The sequence below is a fragment of the Eumetopias jubatus genome, unplaced genomic scaffold (assembly GCF_037043125.1).
Source record: "Eumetopias jubatus isolate StellerSeaLion01/CBP00866 unplaced genomic scaffold, mEumJub1_p1.0 scaffold_11, whole genome shotgun sequence".
NCBI classification, from domain to species: domain Eukaryota; kingdom Metazoa; phylum Chordata; class Mammalia; order Carnivora; family Otariidae; genus Eumetopias; species Eumetopias jubatus.
Genome location: NW_028274817.1, coordinates 74,146,296 through 74,169,277, shown reverse-complemented (window position 1 = coordinate 74,169,277; position 22,982 = coordinate 74,146,296). Strand labels below are relative to the sequence as shown.

General features: G+C 38.5%; 1 protein-coding gene across 6 annotated transcripts in view; it reads left to right on the top strand.

Moving 5' to 3' along the window:
- The window catches only part of HEPH (hephaestin), a 70,684-nt gene extending 56,818 nt beyond the window's left edge, over positions 1–13,866 (top strand). For 4 of the 6 annotated variants that reach the window (XM_088028998.1, XM_028126585.2, XM_028126588.2 and 1 more), the window contains 6 exons: positions 2,732–2,838; positions 3,800–4,025; positions 6,814–6,953; positions 7,845–8,007; positions 11,022–11,066; positions 13,437–13,866. In XM_088028998.1, the coding sequence (XP_087885124.1) occupies positions 2,732–2,838; positions 3,800–4,025; positions 6,814–6,953; positions 7,845–8,007; positions 11,022–11,066; positions 13,437–13,669 (914 nt within the window). In that variant the 3' untranslated portion in view covers positions 13,670–13,866. The remainder of the gene's footprint in view (positions 1–2,731; positions 2,839–3,799; positions 4,026–6,813; positions 6,954–7,844; positions 8,008–11,021; positions 11,067–13,436) is intronic. The other 2 variants (XM_028126589.2, XM_028126587.2) reach the window with 1 other exon arrangement.
- Positions 13,867–22,982: the final 9,116 nt, after the last annotated feature.

The following is a 22,982-nucleotide window of genomic DNA, read 5'->3' as shown; positions in this document are numbered from 1 at the left end:
AAGAGAGGTTTGGAAAGAATTAATATCACATAGCAAAAACAATCTTCAAAAAGAGTAACAAAGTTGGAGAAGTTACACTTACCAGTTTCAAAACTTACTATAAAGCTATAATAATCAAGACTTTTGGTAATGGCATAAAGATATATAGATTAATGGAATAGGATTGAGAGTACAGAAATAAACCCTCATATTTATGGTCAATTAATTTTTAACAAGGGTGCCAAGACTATTTAATTGAGAAATAATAGTTTTTTCAAGACTATTTAATTGAGAAATAATAGTTTTTTCAACAAATGATGCTGAGACATAGTAGATATCAACATGCAAAACAATGGAATTGGACTCCCTACCTCTCACCATAAAGAAAAACTAACTCAAAATGGATCAAACACCTAAATATAAGAGCCAAAGCTACAAAACTTTTAAAAGAAAACATAAAAATTTGTGACCTTGAGTTAGAAAATGATTCTTAGGTACAACACTAAAAGCACACATGACTAAATAATAAGTAAATAAACTGGACTTCCTCAAAATTAAGTTTTTGTGCTTCACAGTATACCATCAAGAAAGTGAAAAGTGGCAGCTACTTCTGGGTGGAGTGGAGCAGCAATGGTTCCTTCTGAGTAAGGGAGCCATAGAAGAGCTGGCTACTTTGGGGGGCTCAACAATAGCAGCTCCTTGTGTTGAGGATCAGTGCAGTAGTGGCTTCTACTTTGGGAGAACAGTGAAGTGGTGGCTCCTTGTGGGGGGACAGAATGTCTGTGGCTCTTTGGGTGGGGAGTTAAAGCAGCTTCTTCTTGGTGGGGTATGTGGAGCACTAGCAGCTCCTCCTGGGGTAATGCAGAGAAACAATGGCTCCTTCTTCTGGAAAATGCAACATTGAAGGTTCTTTCCTCAGAGGGAATAAGCAGAATGGCAGCAGTTTTTTTCTGGGTGTGGAGCATGGAATGGTAGCAGCTTCTTCTTGGGAGGATGCCGTGGTGGTATCTCCTTCTAAGGGAGTATAGCAGTAGCAACTCCTTCTCTGAGGAAATACAGCAACAATGACTCCTTGTGGAGCTGGAAGCAAATAACCTGTGACTCACTGGGGGAGGGAAGATGGGAAGTGGCTCCTTAGGGGCTCCCCCTTGGGGCACAAGGTAAGCTTTGAGGGGGCATATAAGCTATAACTTCTTGGGTTGGGGCAGAGTGGTAACGATTCTTGCTTGAAGAAGTGGCAGAGGGTCATGGATTCAAGGCAGCTCAGTCAGCTGGGACCAGTGCCAAGAAAGAATCCCTGGCGGTGGTGGTGAGGGCTGCTGGGGTCCACCTTCTTTTCATTTCTCCCATGAGTGTTCCCCCTTGGTACCAACTACACCAGACAGGGATGATGTAGGTAAGATACTTCCTACACTTTTTTTATATGGCCATGTTCAGGTTTTTGCCCTGCTGGGCTGTTACAATTTCTTCATTATATTCTGAAGCCTTCTTAGAGCTATTTTTGTGGGTATATAGTTGTTTATTCTTTATTTTCCTTATTTTTGTTGTTATTGTGGGAAGAAATTAGCATTAAGACCTCCTTAGTCTATCACTTTGCTGACATCCATCCTGTATAATTGAATTTGTATAAAATACTAAAAAAATGGGCAAATCTATAGAGACATAAAGTGGGTTAGTGGTTGTCCAGGGCTTGCATGAGTGGGTGAGTAGAGAATGATGGCTAAAGAGTGAAGAGATTTTTTTTTTAGTGGTAATGATCTTTTAAAAATTGATTGTGGTGATGTTACAAAATCCTGTGAATATACTAAAAACCTTTAAATGGGTGAGTTGTATGATATGCAAATTATATCTCAATAAAACTGTTATAAAAATTAATATGGCATTAGTTAGAAAATGGATTGGAGAGGACAAAACTTGGAGGCAGAGAAACATGTTAGAGGCGTTTGTAATAGTCCATTTGAGAAAATAAGGGTCTATACTATGGCAGTAGTATTGGGAATTGGAAGAATATTAGCATAGCAATACAATGTATTGTAGAGGTATAATCAATAGAACTTACTATTTGGTTGCATATGGAGTGTGTAAAGGTGGGAAGACAAAGAAAACTAAAGTTTTGAGTCTGGGTAAGGAGAAGGGTTTTGATGTCATTATTAGATACTGGGAACACAGATTAAATTAACAGGTTATGTTTTCAAAGGAGGGAGGTGAATTCAGAACAATTTTAGTTTTTGATGTGTTGTCAGGACAATCTTCAAAAGATGCCCAGTATCTAATTAAAAAAAATTCAGATGGGAGCTTAATGGCAAGGGAGGTCTGGTTAAGTATTTATGAGTCACCAATACATAGATCATAATTGATCTTCCATAGAGAGAGTATGGAGAAAGGAAGAAGGGGACTAGAGACAGAGCCTTGAGGAAACAGCTGAATATAGGAAGCAGCAGCAGGAAAAGAAGAAAAAAGCAGAGCCAAAAAAGGAAGGAGGGAAGACATCTTAGCAGAGAGAACAGTATCAGAACTCCTTTACCAGAGGATTGGACCTGGGCTTTTAAAGATAGTGATAGTAGAAGAGAGGCTGGAGGTGTCTCAGGAGGGAGAAAAGCAGAGTCACAAAAATAAAATGGAGACTGGTATGGAAATAATGGGAAAAGATCTTAAAGGTCTTGAGACTCACCCATCACAGTATTTTGGGGCACCTGAGAATTGGGAAAAAAATTTACATGGCCCAACTGGTAATCCCTATTACCCTTCCTAGGTGAGGTTCTCACTTACCAATGGAACATCCCAGAAAGATCTGGCCCAGGGCCCAATGATTCTGCTTGTGTTTCCTGGATCTATTATTCTGCAGTGGATCCCATCAAGGTAAAGACAATATTGGTTTCCTGGAGGTGAGTCCCGTAAATGGACAGAGCCCAGCCCTGAAATACTGGAGCCCAGAGTTTGGGGAAAATTCCTCAAATATGGGGTTTATTTTAATAGGCAGAAGAAGGAATGAAAGGAATAGGTAGCACCACATATTTGTCCCTAAGGGTTTTCTTCTTTGTTTCTTTGTCTTGGATCCTATAAGTCAATATGCTCTCATTTAAAAAGCCTAGGATTGGTTGTCAAGAAATTCGAGTTTTAGCCCCAAATTTGGTTCACTCTTGTCTTTGGAGTGACTTTAGATGAGTCATTATCTCCCTGTTTCCTCATCTGGAAAATGAGTTTATCTTGGCAACCATTCAGTCAGCTGTCAGCAATCATTTATTGAAAGACTACTACATTTTAGGCATTTTACTTGGTGCTTTGGATGATAAAAATGTAAAGATACATATATCTTGAAGGATCCTTGAAAACCATATGATAGAAAGTGCTATGGGGGGGTCCATGAGAGAGTGATTACTTCTGCTTGGAGGAGATGCTTAAAGGGAACCTGGAGAAGGCACCACAATGGAAGTTGCATGTACTTTAAACCTTGAAATCTAAATAGCAGTATACCATAAGATAAGGTATATGGCAGAGGAAAAGGCATTACAGGAAGAAAAAAAAAAGCATGAGGAAAAGTACTGGGTAGTGAAAGTGCCTTGTGGGTTTGGTGATCAATGGATAGGCCAGCCTAGCTAAAGTAATAAGTTGGATAGTACATCTAACCTGTGTCCCAAGATGGTTATGAGAATGAATTCAGATAACATAGTGGAGGTAAATATATACCTTATAAATGTAAGACATTATGATAAAGTGCTGAACACAGTAGACTTGGATGTCAGCCTTGCACCCTGTAGAGCACTGCTACCCAGGAACAACTCCATTTTTTTTACTATATCCTCCTTTTCCCCATTCTCAGGACATGTATAGTGGCCTGATTGGACCCTTGACCATCTGCCGAAAGGGCACCCTGGAGCCCTATGGAGGACGTAATGACATGGACCGAGAATTTGCCTTGTTATTCTTGATCTTTGATGAGAACCAGTCTTGGTATCTGGAGGAGAATGTAGCAGCCCATGGGCCCCAAGAGCCAGGCCGTGTTAACCTACAAGATGAGACTTTTCTGGAGAGCAATAAAATGCATGGTCTGTAGAAAAGAACATATCCCTTTTCCAAAGAACTCCCCACTAGTTGCATGGGGGTATATGATAGGCCCATCACTACCTAAGGGAGCATAGTTCTTGAAAGGATGGGAAGGAAGGTAGGAAGGTGGTAAGTGAATAAATTAGAACTGTCTCTTACTATTGTACATTTATATACACAAAGCAGATAAGCAGTCCACATTAGATCAGGTGCCCATAAAGCAAGAGGCTGACTCTGTAAAGTTGTAGTGACACCAACATATTTTAACACACTAGGAAAGGAATATGGAGATTTATGACCCTCAATGTTATCTGGTGAGTTGGCTGCTTATGGCCCCTCTGCTTCAAAATCCTAAGTTTAGTCTCTCAATATCATCTTATTTCTTTACCACTACGGATCTGGGATCTACTTTCTCAATAGATTCCAATATAGACAGATGAAAGACAGCTTGTCTTTTAGTATATTTTCTTTTTTTTAAAGATTTCATTTATTTATTTGAGAGACAGAGAGCACGAGAGGGAAGAGGGTCAGAGGGAGAAGCAGACTCCCTGCTGAGCAGGGAGCCCGATGTGGGACTCGATCCCGGGACTCCAGGATCATGACCTGAGCCGAAGGCAGTCGCTTAACCAACTGAGCCACCCAGGCACCCGTCTTTTAGTGTATTTTCAAAACAAAGTTTCAATTTACAGATAGAAGCATTGGAGGAGAGAGCCTCAGAGTATAGAATGCTGGATTTATATTACATACAATGAAGAGCTTTTTGATGCTGGGATGAATTTTGGAAGGAAATTGTACATCCAAGCCATCCTTTGTTTCAGAGATCTGTGTATCATTTCACAAACAAGAGAAAATCTGAGTGAGAACTTAAATATACTGAAATGTATGAAGTGATTTCTCACCATCCTTTCTAGTGCAATATTTCTTTGACCTGACCTGAGGATGAGGTGTAGCTTTGATAGTGACTCCAATGGAACTCAAAATTAGTATTTCATTGTCACATAGATTTTAGCTATTTCCCCTTGATGGAGATATAAGTGATTCACATTGGAATAGAAGATTCACAAAATGAACAATGTGAACTTTTTAGTTCCCGTCAAATCAGAGAAATAATTTGCCCAGGAGAAAAGGGGAATTGGGGCACAGTTAGACCTTGTTAGTGCCCAGTTGTTTGGTTAATGCCCATTTCTATCTGTTTATGTGTTCATTCATCTAAACCCTTCAGGTATCAGTTCATCTACTTATTTATCAGGTATTTGTTGAGTTCTTTCTGAATGGTATTACTGTAGATAGGTAATGTTGGGGTCTGAGGGAAAATAAATAATATATTTTCCCTTCTCTTCCAGATTCCTGAACCAATTAAAATTGTAAAAAAGATAGAGATTCTTAAGATCAAGTGTGAGCTTATTAAGAAAGCTAATCGGAAAACTGAATTTATTTCTGAAACTAAATGGACTTGCTAATATTACCCCTGCAGTGGATGGATTTTCTACCCTGACATTGACATAAATAAACAATAGCCCTCTCCTTTGCAGGGGTAGAATCTTCTCTGTAATGGCATAGTAAATCCATTTGCATTCCTTTATGTGGTCAGACTGATTCAAGAGACAGAAGATTCAGAGGGGGTGGAGTTGACCATTTTTAGTTTTTTTTTTTCAAATTCACAATTAGTTGGGGTAAATACAGAGAGAGGCTATAAATTTTCCTTCCATTATTTCCCCTCTTGGAGTGTAGAGTAAAAATTACTTCCCCTCCATGAGAACATGTGGGGTACAAGAATGTATCCTGGAATAGTCCTGATGATGTGAATTAACATGGCTTATGGGTAATTTGTTGTCTTTAGAGCATAGGATGTGGCCTGGGAAGAAACAGATAACGAGGCCCATGCATTAATATCATTATTAAGCCCAAGAACATGACAAATTCTTTTTATTTAGCATATATTGTAAGCTCATGTGTCTGCTGGGTGCTCTGAAGAATACAAGGAAACTATATTAGTATAGTACATACATTCATTTCCTGCTTACTAGGAACCTATAGTCTAGTTGGGGATATGAGCTTCCACAAATTAAAAGATAAGTAAGTGTAGAAGGGAGTTTCTGGTGAGTTCCAAATAGTGGTACAAACAATCTTGGAGGGGCTCAGAGGTAGAAGGAAGTGAAGGGAATGAGAGGTACTAAGAGGAGCTAGATCAAGGAAGTGTTCTTGGATAAGGGGAAGTTCTGACTGGGCTTTGAAAAGATGGATAAAAGAAGGCAGGATATAGGGGTAAAGATCAGAAGCATGAGCATGGACACAAAGAACATGCATATGGGGACATATGAGGGATGATGAATAAAACACCCTAATTGGAATAAATATTTTAGATAATGAGAGATGAACACGGGAAGGTGGTTTGGGATTTTATTTTGAAGGCCCTTGTTGGGTGAACTAGGGAGCCGTGGTCTTGATATTTTATGCAGCAGAGAGCTATTACAATATTTTAAACAGTAGAATGACATGGTCAGATTAGTTATTTAGAAAGACCACTCTGATAATACCAGTATGTAAGATAGACTGAAGGGAGGCAAATGGAATAGAGATTAAAGAAGTTAAGAAGCTATTGCACAGGGTGTTATATGAAAATAATGAATCATGAAACACTACAAAAAAACCTAATGATGTACTGTATGGTGACTAACATAACAAAAAAAAAAGAAGTTATTGCTATCATCAGACATGATAGGAATTATCTTTAAGAAAGTGGCAATGGTAAGTCAAAATGAGAGAAATGAGACTTTTTCTTTTTTACAGCCATTAATGGAAAGCTCTACAGCAACCTCGGGGGTCTTACCATGTACCAAGGAGAACGAGTGGCCTGGTACATGCTGGGCATGGGCCAAGATATTGACCTCCACACTGTCCACTTCCATGCAGAGAGCTTCCTATATCGGGTGAGTAAGAAAAGGGCTGAGTACCTCAAGAATGATTAGAGGAATGCTTTGAGAGTCATTAAGGAAGAAGAGAACAACTTCTTAAGGAAGAAGATGTTAGTTAAAAGGGGAGAGGTCTTGTACATGGAGAATTGAGCTGGAAATTCTAGTTGGGCTGTGTATTCCAGCGTCAGTCACTTCCCTCTAGTCCTTAGCTTTTCCTTCTAGTATAGAAGAAATGAGTAGCTCATTTATGGTGTAAGTAGGTTAAAGAAATCAATGTAATTGGATACCAGACAAGGACTGGAGAGATAGTGAACAGTGATCCTAAGAGCAAGAAATTTCAGAGCGATATCTCAGAATCTATGAAAGTTCTTAATCAGTTATAAAAGGAACTTCAATTCAGGAGCTACATGGAACAACATGCAGATTTTGAAAAAGAAGATTTAGTCTTAGGGAAAGGGAGCAGAGTTGAAGGCATTAATATAGAAATAAAGTTATAGAAATGTGATAAAAGTGATAGCATGGAGAGGAAACTAAATTGAGTTCAATTTCTAAAGGAAATATGTGGTTCCTTCCTAGGAGTCAAGGCTTAAGCCAGATTCCCCAGATGTCAGCCTGCTGAAAAGTATGGTGATATTAGTTTTATCCCCCAAAGGAAGATGGAATGTCTTTTACTTTGGGACACTTTAAGAAAAAGTAGGAAGAAAGGGTCTCCTCTGTTGATTCAGTTTGTGTGGGTGGGTTTATAGGGAAGATGGATAAGGTGGGCTCTTTAAGCTGCTCTCTGATCTATGAATCTTGGAGTCCCATGTCCCTGATTGAGACATCCAAGCTTTTTAGCCCCTATAAGCTCTGAGATTATCTCTTTACCCTTTATTTCCTCTCCCCTATTCCCAATATTGATTACAGAATGGAGAGAGCTACCGGGCAGATGTGGTGGATCTGTTCCCAGGAACCTTTGAGGTTGTGGAGATGGTAGCCAGCAACCCTGGGACATGGTTGATGCACTGCCATGTTTCTGATCATGTCCATGCTGGTATGGAGACCCTCTTTACTGTTTTATCCCAAAGAGGTAAGGTCTAATTTCTCAAGACTGGAAATCTTCAAACACTTTATGTAGCCTACAGGAACCAGTTAATCCCTAGAAATCCCTTGCACCTGTCTTTCTCCCAGAAGAACCAGGATTTAAGACAGAACAGGCCCCACCCAGGTGTTCTCCCAACTAATATTTCTCATTCTCCATTGCCCCCTTGTTCCTGCCCCTTCCTAATTACTTTGACACCTATTGATTTCACATTGGTTGACCCAGCCTGAAACTCGCTAAGCTCTATACATTGATGCTTACCATAGATATGCTTCCTTTGAAATATATTTCATTTGAATATAAATTTATTATTTTATGATTCATTAGAGGTGCTATTTCAAGAAATTTTGCAAATAAGTCCTTTCTTTTAAAAAAAGAATAAATATAATTCTAATAGTCACCTCTTAATTGATTTGTGAAAAAGTTCTTTCTGTCTTGGAACAAGTTGGTCTAAAGCTAGATGGAGATATTGGCCTTCAATTATAGCTTATCCCAGAAATATGTGAAGGGTGAAAAAAAAGGGTTTGTCTTATATTTTTGTATGGATAGTGAATTGCTGGGCTAATTTCTTTACCACTCAGTTGTTGTTCATCACCAAGAACATAGAAGATTAGGCTGCCATGAACTTTGTGTCTTTGGGTCATTAATTGTTTAAGAGCCTCTTGACCTGAGTCTAGGATTTCCAGTCATTGGCACTCTATCAGCAGAAATAGAAAGTTTGAAAATGTCTTTGGGTATTCAAATAGCTTAGTAAGCCAGGGTAGAGAATACAACTCTGCTATTTACCCCCAGGGAAAGAGAAATCGTCCATTATGATATCCTGCATCTTTGAAAAGCTTTGTTCTCTAGTAACCCATAGTGCTAAATTGTGGCTTCAACTCTAGTACTACTACTTCTACTACTACTCTAGTACTATTCCTTACTACCCAGATAGGTCCACAGAATTCTTTGTGGTATTTTCTCAGTCTTTAGAACCAAAGTCAAGTGATGAATTGATGTGTCATCAAGATGCTATAGATTCGGGGTGCCTGGGTGTCTCAGTTGGTTAAGCATCTCCTTTGGCTCAGGTCGTGATCCCAAGGACCTGGGATCGAGCTCCATGTTGGGCCCCCTGCTCACTGGGAAGTCTGCTTCTCCCTCTCCCTCTGCCTCCCCGCACCCACTCATTCTCTCTCTCTCTCAAATGAATAAATAAAAGCTTTAAAAAATGTGCTATAGATGGAAGACAACAGGTTTTATCTGTCTATGATGAGTCATCCAAAATCTGGACCATTTAATAAACAACAGACTATCACAATACATATGATCAGAGAACTTCCATGACTAAGGATAGCCCATATCTCTGACAAGGAGCCAGCCCATAAAGCTCACCTATTTGCTTTTTGGTTTGTTTATACATCACAATAGTCTAATTCAATATTGCTCCAACTACATATGTGCTAACTGGCAAACCAGAGGAAATAGTTGAAGACAGATAGGGAAGAAAGGACTAATTGTTGAAACAAGGTTCCTGATGAGGAAACAGGGAATGAAAACTGGAGCTAAAATGAAAAATTAGACTGGAGTAAGTTTTTGTTTGTTTATTCACTAAAAAGGTAGAAAAGACAGAAAAGAAAATGATCAATGTGTAAGTTTGGGTGAGGGTCTTGTCAGAAAGAATATTTCTGTTTTATAGTCTCTGCTTCATTTGTGAGAGAGGAGACAGAGTCATCTACTGAGAGTGAAGGATAGTTGGTAGGATAAGGAATTGAAGAGAATGGGCTAAGGTTTGAAATAACCACTCCAGGAGATGGGAAAACAAAATTTACTCTGAATGATGGAAAATAAATTAATTATTGGCAGGCAACACTGAGGGCCTAAAGTTTGACACAAAGAATACTGATATTTACAACATGATTTTTCTCCACCAATATTCAACAAATCAGACAAAACACGGGGAAAACATAGTTACTATGGTTTTCGATGGATGATTATAACACTTCTGGTAAGTTAGTAGTTGAAGTGATAGACCATAGAGTCTAGCCAGACCAGGAAAGGGGTGGGGGGAAGAGAGGACGAAGCTAATAGTTTGGGAAAAATGGGAGGATCCAGGAACTGGAGATCTTTATGAAGTGAGGATAACAGGTTAAATGGAATAAATAGCATTAAAGCATTGAAGGAATAGGAGGATGTTGTTAGATTTTATATTTCTGAGATGGAGCAGTTCTGAATAATAAGTCCAATGTGACCATGGGAGGTGTTGATAGAATAAGAGTAGATGTAAAAGTTGTTGGAGTTAAAAGTTCTAGAAACTGTGAAGCTTGAGGGGTGAATGGTGGGAATTGAGGAAGAAGAAGACTGTGCCAGGTACCAAATTCATTCCATGAATGAAAATAACTACCAGGTGACAGTGACACAAAATGGTTGTGGGTTTTTTAGCCAAATAATATAAGCCTTAAATGAGATAGATATATACCACAAAAAAGGGGGAGGAATAATTATCTCAAACCAGTATTGAGAGGATATAAAGGAAACACAGTGCTCAGAGAAGAGCTCAGCCTCATTAAAGCAAGAAGAAGAAGAAGAAGAAGAAGAAGAAGAAGAAGAAGAAGAAGAAGAAGAAGAAGAAGAAGAAGAAAGAAGAAGAAGAAGTGTTTGAGAAGAGTTTGAATATGTAGGGATGTCGTTTTGAAAAGGAACAGAAATTTCCTGAAGGGAAAGTAGGAAAGGGTGACAAAGAAAACAAGAATGTGGATAGGAAGTACCCATAAATATGTACATAATGGCAGAGGGGTGACTTACCTTTTGGACTCCGAAGCCTATGTTTTTGCTTATATTTTTATCAGTACGCAAAATCAAATCCATATACCAATATTGACTTTGACAATAAGGTAGTTAATTCTAGGTACCTTCATTTGCTTAGGATACCACGGAGAAATTCCTCTAACCAATGCCAATACCCACAACAAACCTGTGGATTGGTAAGAATAATAACAAAGCTAACTAACTTTTTTTTTTTCCAGAACACCTAAGCACTATCACCACCATCACCAAAGAGATTGGAAAGGGTAAGGAGAATAATGCACAAACTGGGTAGTTGTATGTAGTATGTACTTGGTGGGGGGAGGTGTAGTGCCTCTAGAAGATGAAATTCACTGACCAAAAGGTGGACTATAATACTAGCAGGAAGCATTCTGAGATTTCTGTAAGACTTCAAAAGCCAGGAACCCAAGGTTCAACTTCTCTAAGCAGGTTTAGTCTCTGCCCCCCACTCCCAACCTCCTAAGTTGAGGAAAATAGCCCCATCCCCAGTTGAAGGTTACATTCTTAGCTTCCCACCTAATGTGTGAGGGGGAAGAAAATTCAGAGTTTCACTGGGTTGGACATAAAGGAGCTGTAACACAGACATAAACTACTCACAGAGAGTATGAAACTAGTACAAATACCATACATACAGTCTGCATCAGCTATTTTTATTCTTGTATCTTTGGAATACCAAATAGTTGACTCTTTGGAACCAGCCATTTCTGCCCTTCAAAAAAGTAGAAATTCTTGTCCTACCTAAACTAGGTCCAAATAGTGCTTTCACTCTCCCCCACACCATTTGTACCTGGACTGAGAAAGACTCAGAAAGTTATGAGAGCTAGAAGGGATGTTAGAGATCATCAGTTGAATCTGGTGATTTTTTTCAGTTATGTTTGAAAAAGTCCTAATGATCTCCCTAAGAAACTTATAAACTGTCAATCAGGGGACTAGGGTATGTCCTGGAAGGATTGGGGTAAGGTAAAGTGAGGCTGAGAGAGTGTATGTGTGTGTGTGTGTGTGTGTGTGTATTTGTATATATAGAAAGAAGGTCACTTACTCTGGGAAACAAAGAATGAGTTATTGTGACTAAAGAGTAGAAGATAAAACCAAAAAAGGCAGGTTAGAGCCTGATTGTGAGAGTTGGAATTTGTATATATACACACATATATATTGGTGTGTATATACATATTTTGTGTGTATATTTGGATATACATAATACATACTTCTATGTATATACATACTCATAAGCTCTTACTTATAAGAAAGGTTCCACAATGGGGAAAAAAACCTCAAAAACTGTGGTCTAATAAAACCCAATATTTTTGTACGTGAGAAATAGAGATAGAAGGAAATTTGTCCAAGGTTACAAAAGGAGTTAAGTGGTAGAATGTAAACTCAGAACTAAGATGTTTTCCAGCTTCCATTTGAACTCATTATATTTCATCTTCTCTCTGTTCTTTTAAGAATGTTCATTCATTTATATATTTATCAAATATGTGCTAAGTTCCAGGGACACTAAAACAAGTAAGAAACATACTACTCTCCAGGAGTTTTGTGTCTAGATATGGAATGAGACACAAAAATAATAATTGCACTGCTAGTATACATTGTAAAAAAGGGGAGGTGCAAAAAATAACAGCTATCAGTTATTGTGCATTTGTTATCTTCCAGGTGCTATGCTAAATATCATAAATATTAACTCACTTAAATCTCACAAGAAACCTCTAAGCTAAGTTTGGTTCTTATCACCATTTTATAAAACAGGAGACTGTAAGGATACTTTAGGGACACAAGAAAGGACCATTAACTGCCCAGCTAAATTGAAGAAGGCCTTGCAGAGACCTGTAACATTTCAGATGGGTATAGAAATGTGAAGAGGGAGAAACGGTGTTCAGAAAGTCTTGGGAGCCTGAAAGAAGGTCACTTACTCTGGGAAACAAAGAATGAGTTGTGACTAAAGAGTAGAAGATAAAACTATAAAAGGCAGGTTAGAGTCTGATTGTGAAAGTTGGAATGCCTGGCTTGATTCTGAGTTTTACTCTGTGGGTTAATTGGAGATCAGCAAAAGTCTATATGCCAAGAACTAAGACAATCAGATTATTTCACCTGGAAAGATCAGTGTGACATCAGTATTATCATGACCCAAAAAAGTGAGAGACCAGACAGCACAGTGGCAGGCAGTTGTCATGGTCCAATAGTCAAATTGAGCATTGATAAGCTAGATGATTTAGTCATACTGTCTCCCTTAAGATTCTACTCATTGCTCTCAATTCTATCATCTGGAAACATGCAAACCAAATCCAATTATTTTTATTATTATTATTTTTACATCACAAGCCTTTATATATTTGAAGAAATATATCAAGGCCCTTTCTACTCTGAGTTTTAGCTCTTTCCATGGGGGAATTAGGACCTCAGTGATTCCTAAGGGCTTTCTCAGCTGTGACATCTGGTTACACAAATTCTTTGTAACCTATAAATCTGTCTTCATCAGCTGGTCTTTTTAGGGATAGCAGTTCCTCTGTTCAGTTTTGATGGGGTTATTTCTTCTTTCCCAGGAGTTGACTGCAAATCGTGCCCCATTAGAGTACTTTCCACCTCAGGGTTCCCATTTTTCTCTTATTCCATTTCAGCAACAATCCTCAGAGACTTTGGAGAAGGAAATGTGAGGATGCTGGGCTTGCAGATCCCTGTGAAGAATATTGAGATGCTGGCTTCTGTTTTAATTGCTATGAGTGTCATTCTCCTGCTCATTGCTCTGGCTCTTAGTGGTGTGGTCTGGTACCAGCATCGGCAGAGAAAGCTACGACGCAACAGGAGGTCCATCCTGGATGACAGCTTCAAGCTTCTGTCCCTCAAGCAGTAACAGCTGAATCCTGCAACTGCACACCTTGAATGCAGTCCCAGAAGGTCATGCTCTACTAACTGACCCCACTGTCAAAAGCACATGGATGGTAGAGAGGCAGAGGAGGGAATCAGACTCATCTGAGCATTTATTCATTTATTTATTTACATGGAAATTATGTACTTTCTTTCTCTTTATTTTTTTTTCTCCACTTGGGCAGCTGGGGCAAGAAAGTCCCCTCGTATCCTATATTACAAATTTCAGCAGCTGGATTATATCAACCACTGACACTTGGAAGATCTGGAAATTCCTAATAACTGATTCTTCTTGCAAAGTAGATACCAAGGGTAAAACTCATTGATTAGGTTTCTGTTGCTTTTCAGGACATAGGCAAGTTCACTCCGAACCAAGGTTAAGTGAGCTGTGAAAATAATCCACATCTAAACTAAGGACTAAGAAAATGGGCGTGATGGAGAATGGATGGGGGGGGATTTGAAGATCAAAAATTTATTTTGATTCTCCTTAGGAATAAACTATCTTGGAGAAGTGGGTAGATGGAATATTGTTGCTATGAGTACCTGCAACCCCTGGAGCCAGAAGCTCCTCAGGAAGTTAATCCTCCATGTTTCTGGCACAGTTTCACTAAAGGGAATGTTGGGTGTCCTTTCCATATTTCAGGCAACAAATCCTATACATTCAACTACTTGGTAGAAGACCATAAGTGTGAACATGGTGTTTTTAATGATCCCTGTGGCCTCTGGGAGTTTGTGCCCATTATTGAAACAAAGAGCACTCACTGGGGAGAGTGTAATATGGGTCTGTTTATCCTATTTGTGGAGCCTGTGTGTTTGTGTTTTAGAAGTGGAAAAGGTGTCTTAGAGTGGTGGCTATCATCTTTTAACCCATAGGTGCCAAAATATTTTGAATTCTAAGAAAATTTTCTAGATGGAAATAGAGGGCTGAGACAAGGCTTAAACCTGTCCACTGGGCAAGGAGAGGTGGGCACAAATCTCATGGGGTCCTTGGCATTTGGGGGTATAAGAGGTATTTTTGAAATTTGGGGAGCTTTTTAATAGGACAGAATCCTTCTCTCAGGTACCCTAAAGCAATATTCCTTGTCACCTGTAAGTTCATGCCTCTCTGAAACCTTGGTCAGAGACCACAGGCAAGATATAAAAGCAGGGGGCACCTGGGTGGCTCAGTTGGTTAAGCGACTGCCTTCAGCTCAGGTCATGATCCTGGAATCTCGGGCCCCCTGCTCAGCAGGGAGTCTGCTTCTCCCTCTGACTCTCTTCCCTCTTGTGCTCTCTATCTCTCATTCTCTCTCTCTCAAATAAATAAATAAAATCTTTTAAAAAAAGATATAAAAGCAGGGATGAAATAAGATGACCCACCCTCACTATAATATCCGTAATACTATTTTACATGGCAAGAGGAGAACAGAAGACATAGAGGCAGAATGAAGATAATAACTGAAATATGCTTTATACTTTAAAAAGCATCTAATATCTGATTGCATTTGACTTGTTTTAGTTCTATCAGGGTGATACTTTGTTTTATATTTGAATAAACAAAGGATCAGATAGAGTAATTTTACCCAAGGCCGTTCAGCTAGAAGTTGAGCAAGGATTCATGTCTTAATCTGTTTGACTCCAAATACCTGTTTTCATTCTGGTATATCATGGAAACTTCCATTGACTGCAATTTTCCTGTCTTCTTAGACAACCTGTCTCCCTACTTAGGTATCCTTTGCAGATCAAATGTAGAAACCCCCCAGGATGGTATTCAGTTGCCATATAATGTTGAAGGTTGAAGGAGAAAACACAGTCCAGAGCTTATTATTTATCTTGGCTTACAGCGGTCAGTGAGTGATTTCTGGACACCTTTACTGGAAATCACAGACACATAACAGAGGAAGAAAATGATGGAAAGTTTAAATTGCTAGTTATAAAATCAAATGATAGCGTATTTAAGCCATTGCATAATCAATACCCCTTAACAGCAAAACTTTTTGTCCTATTGTTAAATGTGGAGGATATTGAAAACCCAGTGCACACTGGGGACTCTATAGTTAATAGCTATGATTTGCATGCAACTGGGAGGTTGTTTGCTTGGTCATGGTCATGAATATGAGACAAGGAAGAAGTAGGTGGAATGGGGTTACATTTCTTCTGAGTGTGTAACCCTGCTTCAGATCAGGAAATGTAAACCTAAGCCCATGTATTTCAAAAAGGGATGTATTTTTATGGTGGGTTTGCTCCCAGTGGGGATGTAGGAGATGTTTTTGACAATTAAGTGACACTTCCATTCATTCAGTTGATCAAGCCAGAAAACCCCAAAGTCAACATATTGGTGAGTCTTGCCTATTTTGTCTCCTAAATTGCTGTAACTGATTAATTTGTTCTATCTTTACTACTACCACCCAGTATAAAAAAAACAACCATCATTTACCTGGACTAGAGTGGTAGACTCCTGATCACGCTCCTCGCATCTAATTTAGCCCCTTACATTTTGTTCTTCATGCAGAAAAATGATGTTTAAAAATATGTTAGGCTTACAGTTCAGATGAGATGCCACAAACTTATCTCTCTTTAGAGATAAGCACTGTAAATAATAAAAGAGACAATAGAAGGAATAAAAAAGATGAAAAGGAGAAGGCAATCTGGAAAAGAACAGAGCAACAAAGCAACTGGGCATCTTCCTAACACCCAACCTAGCAGAACACAGCCCAAGATCAAAGAGGAATCCTAATGAAAACCCCAGATGGACCTAGAGGCACAAAGAGAGATTGAGGTGGATCCCTGCTGACATCGAGTAGCCAGGAAAGCCGGTCATCATCTCTTTTGGCCAGAGACCCCCCTTTCTTATTTAGGCATTGGGAAGAACGCAAGGGGAATCTCAACATAACAAGCTGCCCAGCCCAGGAAGCACTCTTTTGCTGCAAGCTGGAGAATCCCTTTCACTACCCAGAGAAAATAAGTGGCTCTGTCAGTGATCAACAGAAGCACCAGAGAAACCAAACAAAACAAAATACCACAACAAAGTCTCTGAAAATTACATTGTTACTGGAACATAAAATTATGCCAGGACCCCACATTGGCCTAGAGCCTACTTAAAAAAAGGAATGATAAAAAGAGCAGTTTCATTTTGCCCATATCGCAACTAGGCCAGTCTGGCACAGTGTCCCATGGAGAGGACCTCTCTGGGCCTATGTTTTTTCCAGTGGAAGAAAAGAGTGCAAAGTGAACATTTAGTTATCCCAGAGTTGTGATGTTTCCTGGGGGGCCCACTCAGGTCCCACCTCATGAGGATTACTGGGAGATCTTCAGGGATGAAACACTGGGGATCAGATACAGACATAGAATTGGTGTTGGATTTGTAGTAACCAGTACTTAGACATCAGTGGACCCTATTCCTACTTGTAGCAGTACTCAAGCAGAGATTCTATCCAACAGCTCTACTCATCTGAAGAGCCAAGCGGTGGCCCTGTCTGTCCAGTGAGCTAAGTTGGCAGTTCAGCTTGAATTGGGTGTCTAGCATACTGACTATGGAACTTATTCTAATGCCCCACCTGAGCAAGAAAGCAAACTTACAGCCCTACCCAACTGCTGAGCATAGCCCCCAGTTCATGCCAGAGAACCTGGGAAGTTGAGGAATCAATTCTAACACCCCATTCAGGCAGGGAAACAAGACAGCAGCCCTGCACATTTGGTTTTTATTTTATTTTTTTTAATTTTAATTTTAATTCAAGTACAGTTGACATAGTGTTTTATTAGTTTCAAGTGTACAATAATGATTCAGCAATTCAATACATCACTCAGTGCTCATCATGACAAACGCACTCCTTAATCCCCATCACTTATTTCACCTATCCCACCCACCCCACCTCTGGTAACCATCAGTTTGTTCTCAATAGGGAAGAGTCTGTTTCTGCATTTGTCTCTCTTCCTTTTTTTTTCTTTGCTCCTTTGTTTTGTTTCTTAAATTCCATAAATGAGTGAAATCATATGATATTTCTCTCTCTCTCACTGACATATTTTAATTAGCATTATACTTTCAAGTTCCATCCATGTTGTTGCAAATGATAAGATTTTATTATTTTCTTTGGCTGAATAATATTCATATATCTATCCATGGACACATGGCCTGCTTCCATAATTTGGCCATTGTAAATAATGCTGCTATAACCATAATGGTTCATGTAAATCTTTGAATGAGTGTTTTTGTAATTTTGGGGGTAAATAACTAATATGATTACTGCATCATAGGATAGTTCTATTTTTAGCTTTTTGAGGAACCTCCATACTGTTCTGCACAGTGACTGCACCAGTTTACATTCCCACCATGAGTGCATGAGGGTCCATTTTTCTCCACATCCTTACCAACACCTGTTTATTGTGTTGTTGATTTTAGTCATTTTTATAGGTGCAAGGTGATATCAAATTATAGTTTTGATTTGCATTTCCCTAATGATGAGTGATGTTGAGCATTCTTTCATGTGTCTGTTGGCCATCTAGGTGTTTTCCTTGGAGAAATGTCCGATCACGTCTTCTGCCCCTTTTTAAATTGGATTATTTGTATTTCGATGTTAATTTGAGTAAGTTCTTTATATATTTTGGATATTAACCTTTTATCAGATATATCATTTGTGAATGTCTTCTTCTATTCAATAGGTTGCCTTTTTTTATTGTTTCCTTCATTGTGCAGAAAATTTGTGTCTTGAAGTAGGCTCAATAGTTTATTTTTTTTTGTTTCCCTTGCCTCAAGAGACATATCTAGAAAGAAGTTGCCACAGCTGGTGTCAGAGACATTCCTGCATATGCTCTCTTCTAAGATTTTTATGGTTTCAGTTTCACATTTGGGTCTTTAATACATTTTGAATTTATTTTTGTGTATAGTGTAAGAAATTGGTCCAGTTTCTTTCTTTTGCATGTAGCTGACAAGTTTTCTCAATACCATTTGTTGTAGAGAGTGTGTTAACTCTCGTTGGATATTCTTTCCTGCTTTGCCAAAGATTATATGGCCATACAATGGTGGACTTATTTCTGGGTTTTCTATTCTGTTCCATTGATCTGTCTATTTTTGTGCCAGTACCACACTGTTTTGATTACTACAGCTTTGTAATATAACTTGAAGTCTGGAATTGTGATGCCTACAGCTTTTTTTCTTTTTCAAAACTGCTTTGGCTATTTAGGATCTTTTGTGGTTCCATACATATTATAGGATTGTTTGTTCTAGCTCTGTGAAAAATGCTGGTGGCATTTTGATAAGAATTGCATTAAATGTGTCGATTGCTTTGGGTAGTATAAACATTATAACAATATTTGTTCTTCCAATTCATGAGCATGGAATGTCTTTCCATGTCTTTGTGTAGTTTTCAATTTCTTTCATCAATGTTTTATAGTTTTCAGAATACAGATCTTTTTACCTCTTTGGTTAGGTTTATTTCTAGGTATCTTATTATTTTTGGTGCAATTGTAAATGGGATTGTTTTCTCATTTTTTCTTTCTGCTGTTTCATTATTAGCATATAGAAATACAATAGATTTCTTTTTTAAAAATTTTATTTATTTATTTGAGGGAGAGAAAGAGAGAGAGAGAGCACAGAGGGAGAGTGAGAGGGAGAAGCAGACTCCCCCCTGAGCAAAAAGCTGGACATGGGGCTCAATCTTAGAATGGTGAGATCATGACCTGAGCTGAAGGCAGACACTTAACCAACTGAGCCACCCAGGCTCCCCTAAAACAGATTTCTGCACATTGATTTTATACCCTACAACTTTACTGAGTTCATTTATCAGTTCTAGTAGGTTTTGTGTGGGGGGAGATTTTTAGGGTTTTCTATATAAAGCATCATGTCATCTGCAAATAGTGAAAGTTTTACTTCCTCCTTACTGATTTGGTTGCCTTTTTAAAAAATCTAATTGCTGTGGTTAGGACTTCCAGTACTATGTTAAATAAAAGTGGTAAAAATAGATATCCTTGTCTTGTTCCTGACCTTAGGGAAAAAGCTCTCAATTTTTCTCACTGAGTATGATGTTGGCTATGGATTTTTTCATATATGCTCTTTATTATGTTGAGGTATGTTTCCTCTAAACCTACTTTGTTGAGAGCTTTTAGAATGCATGTATGTTGTACTTTGTAAAATGCTTTTTCTGCATCTATTGAAATGATCATTTGATTTTCATTAGTTCTCTTATTGATATGATGTATCTTATTGAGTGATTTGCAAATATTGAGCCACCCTTGCATACCAGCAATAAATCCCACTTGATCATGGTGAATGATTTTTTTAAATGTATTGTTGGATTATTCTGCCCAGTTGTTGAGCATAGTCTCTAAACCTGTGTAGTTAGGGAGCCTACATAGTGACCCTGTGAGCACTGTTATTAGCCTTGCCGAGCCATGTAGCCCAACCAACAGCAATGCCTGATTACTGAACACAGCCTTCAACATCACTCACACAAAGGTAACTACAGAGCCCAGCTAGTGTCCCCACTTGACTACAAAACCAAACAAGCCTGAAACCAAGAAACCCACCCAGTGCCCATGCTTCAGTGTTGAGCTCAGCCAGCAGACCTACCCAACTGTAGAGCCCAGTCCTGCCTCCAAAGCTGGCCTCACCCAACTACAAACACTGATAATAAACACTGACTGCCGATGGATGCTACCAACTGACTCATTCAGTACCTCAAGCAAAGCTTACTTGTGAAGGCCTTTCCTTGCTGAAGTTAACCTGTAAGTTCTGGAAGAGGAGACTGCTTATTCAAATGAGAAAATAACAATGCAAGGATACAGGGATTATGAAGAATCAAGTAAAAATTGAGCCACTAAAAGAAATTAATAAAGCTTCTATAACTGAGCCTTAAAAAATGGAGATCTAAAAACTAACTGACAGCTCAGAATAATCCTCTTAAAGAGTCCAACAAACTGCAAAAGTTAACAACTAAACAAATCTTGAAAAAATAATACATGAACAAAATAATAAGTTAAAGAAATATAAACAAAAAACAAACACAAAGAATTCATAGACCTGAAAAATAAAGTGACTACACTGAGGAATTCAATAGAGAGCATAAGAACAGACTCAACCAAGCAGAAGTCAGACTCAATTAACTTGAAGATAGGTCATTTGAAATTTTTTAGGAAGAGGAGCACAAAGAAAAAAAGAAGATGAAAAAAAATGAGTTAAGAAAGCCTGTGGGGCTTGTGGGATATTATTAAGAAAAACAAAATACACATCATAGCATCCCAAGAAGGAGAGGAAAAAATGAAAGGACATAGTGCTAATTTAAAGCAATAAGTGGCTGGGGCGCCTGGGTGGCTCAGTCGTTAAGCGTCTGCCTTCAGCTCAGGTCGTGATCCTAGGGTCCTGGGATCGAGCCCCATGTTGGGCTTCCTGCTCCGTGGGAAGCCTGCTTCTCCCTCCCCTGCTCCCCCTGCTTGTGTCCCCTCTCTCGCTGTGTCTCCCTCTGTCAAATAAATAAATAAAATCTTAAAAGAAAAAAGCAATAAGTGGCTGAAAAATTCCCAAACATGAAGAAACAAATGGACATCTAAATTCATGAGGCCTAAAAAACTGCAAATAAGAACTGGGAAAGGGTTACACCGAGACATATTGTAATGAAATTGTCATATGTCAAAAACAGAGGATTTGAAAGCAGCAAGAGAAAAGTGACTTGTCAAATATCACATAAAAGGGAGCCCCATAAGACTATTAGTGAATTTCTTTTCAGAAACTTTGTAGGCCAGGAGAGTGTGATGATATATTCAAAATGTTAAAAGAAAAAAAAAAAAAACATCAACTAAGAATATTATACATGGCAAAGCTCTCCATGAAGGAGAGATAGACTTTTCCAAACAAATAAACTGAGGGAGTACAACACCAGTAGACTTTCCTTATAAGAAATGCTAAAGGATGTTCTTCAAGTTGAAATGAAATGATGATAATTCACACATAAAAACATATTAATGTGTAAAACTCACTGGTAAAAGTAAATACATAGTCAAGGCCAGAATCTCTAATATTGTAATAGTGGTGTGTAAATTACTTACAACCTCAGTTTAAAAGTTTGACAAAAAGCATATTTAAAGTAACTATAACTGCAATAATTTTTATTGGATACATGTTATTAGAAATGCATATTGTAACATCAAAAACAAATATAAAAGGAAAGAAGTAAAAATATAAAGTTTCTATAAGCTATTGAAGTTAATTTGTAAGCTTAAAATAGTCTGATATTTCATGTAAGCCTTATAATCACAAAAAAAGCCTGTAGTATGTAACAAAAGATTATGTTAAGGAGTTAAAGTATACCACCACAAAAAAGTCATCAAGTTAAAATGGAAGACAGCATGAGAGGAATCAAGGAACAAAAGATCTACAGCTGTTGAGAAATATAATTAACAATATGGTACTAGCCTTTATCTAACATTAATAGTTACTTTAAATGCAAATGGATTAAATTCTCCAGTCCAAAGACATAGAATGACTGAATTGATAAAAAAAAAAAAAATCCAATGATTTGCTGCCTAAAAGAGACTCACTTTACATTTAAGGACACACAAAGGTTGAAAATAAAGGGATGAAAAAAAGATATTTTGAGTTAATGATTACCAAAATAAAAATCAGGGATTGCTTTACTTAGACAAAAAGGACTTTAAGTGAAAAATGGTCACAAATGACAAAAAGATATATAATGCATATGTGTATGTAATGATATAGGGGTCAATTAATCAAGAAAATATAGGGGTCAATTTGTTCCATAACAAATGAAGAGTTAAAATGACGGAGGTTTAGGGGGACCCTAAGTTTGTCTAATCCCTGGAATACAGCTAGATAGTTATCAAATCATTCTGAACACCTGAGAAATCAATTGGAAATTGGCGAGAATACTGCAAGGCTACAAGTAGAAAAGCAACCATCTTTTGGAAAGTGGGCAGCGTGGAGACTTGAATCCAGTGTGATATAGCTGTGGGTATAGCAGAAGGGAGGGAGCCTGCTTAAGGAGGCTACCACAAAGTATTATAAGGAGTGGAGTGCAAAATTGGAACTTTTAGAAGTCGGGAGACGTGTCTAGCTTAAGGTGCTCAGGTGGAAAAGTAGGTGGAATCCCAATCCCAGGTGTGACACAGTGGTCTGAGGCTCCCCTGGGTCACAAGAAGAGCAGGTGGGGCCTAACTGCTGCACTGTTCCCAGGCATAGGCGTGCGGAAGCCGGCTGAGAACAGCAAATCTAGGTACCGGCTTTCGGCTCTGTATTGCCATAAACTGCAAACCACTATGTGGTTGTGCAGTCACTTTCCTGGGATGAGTCAGGCAAAATGCAGAAGCCTGAC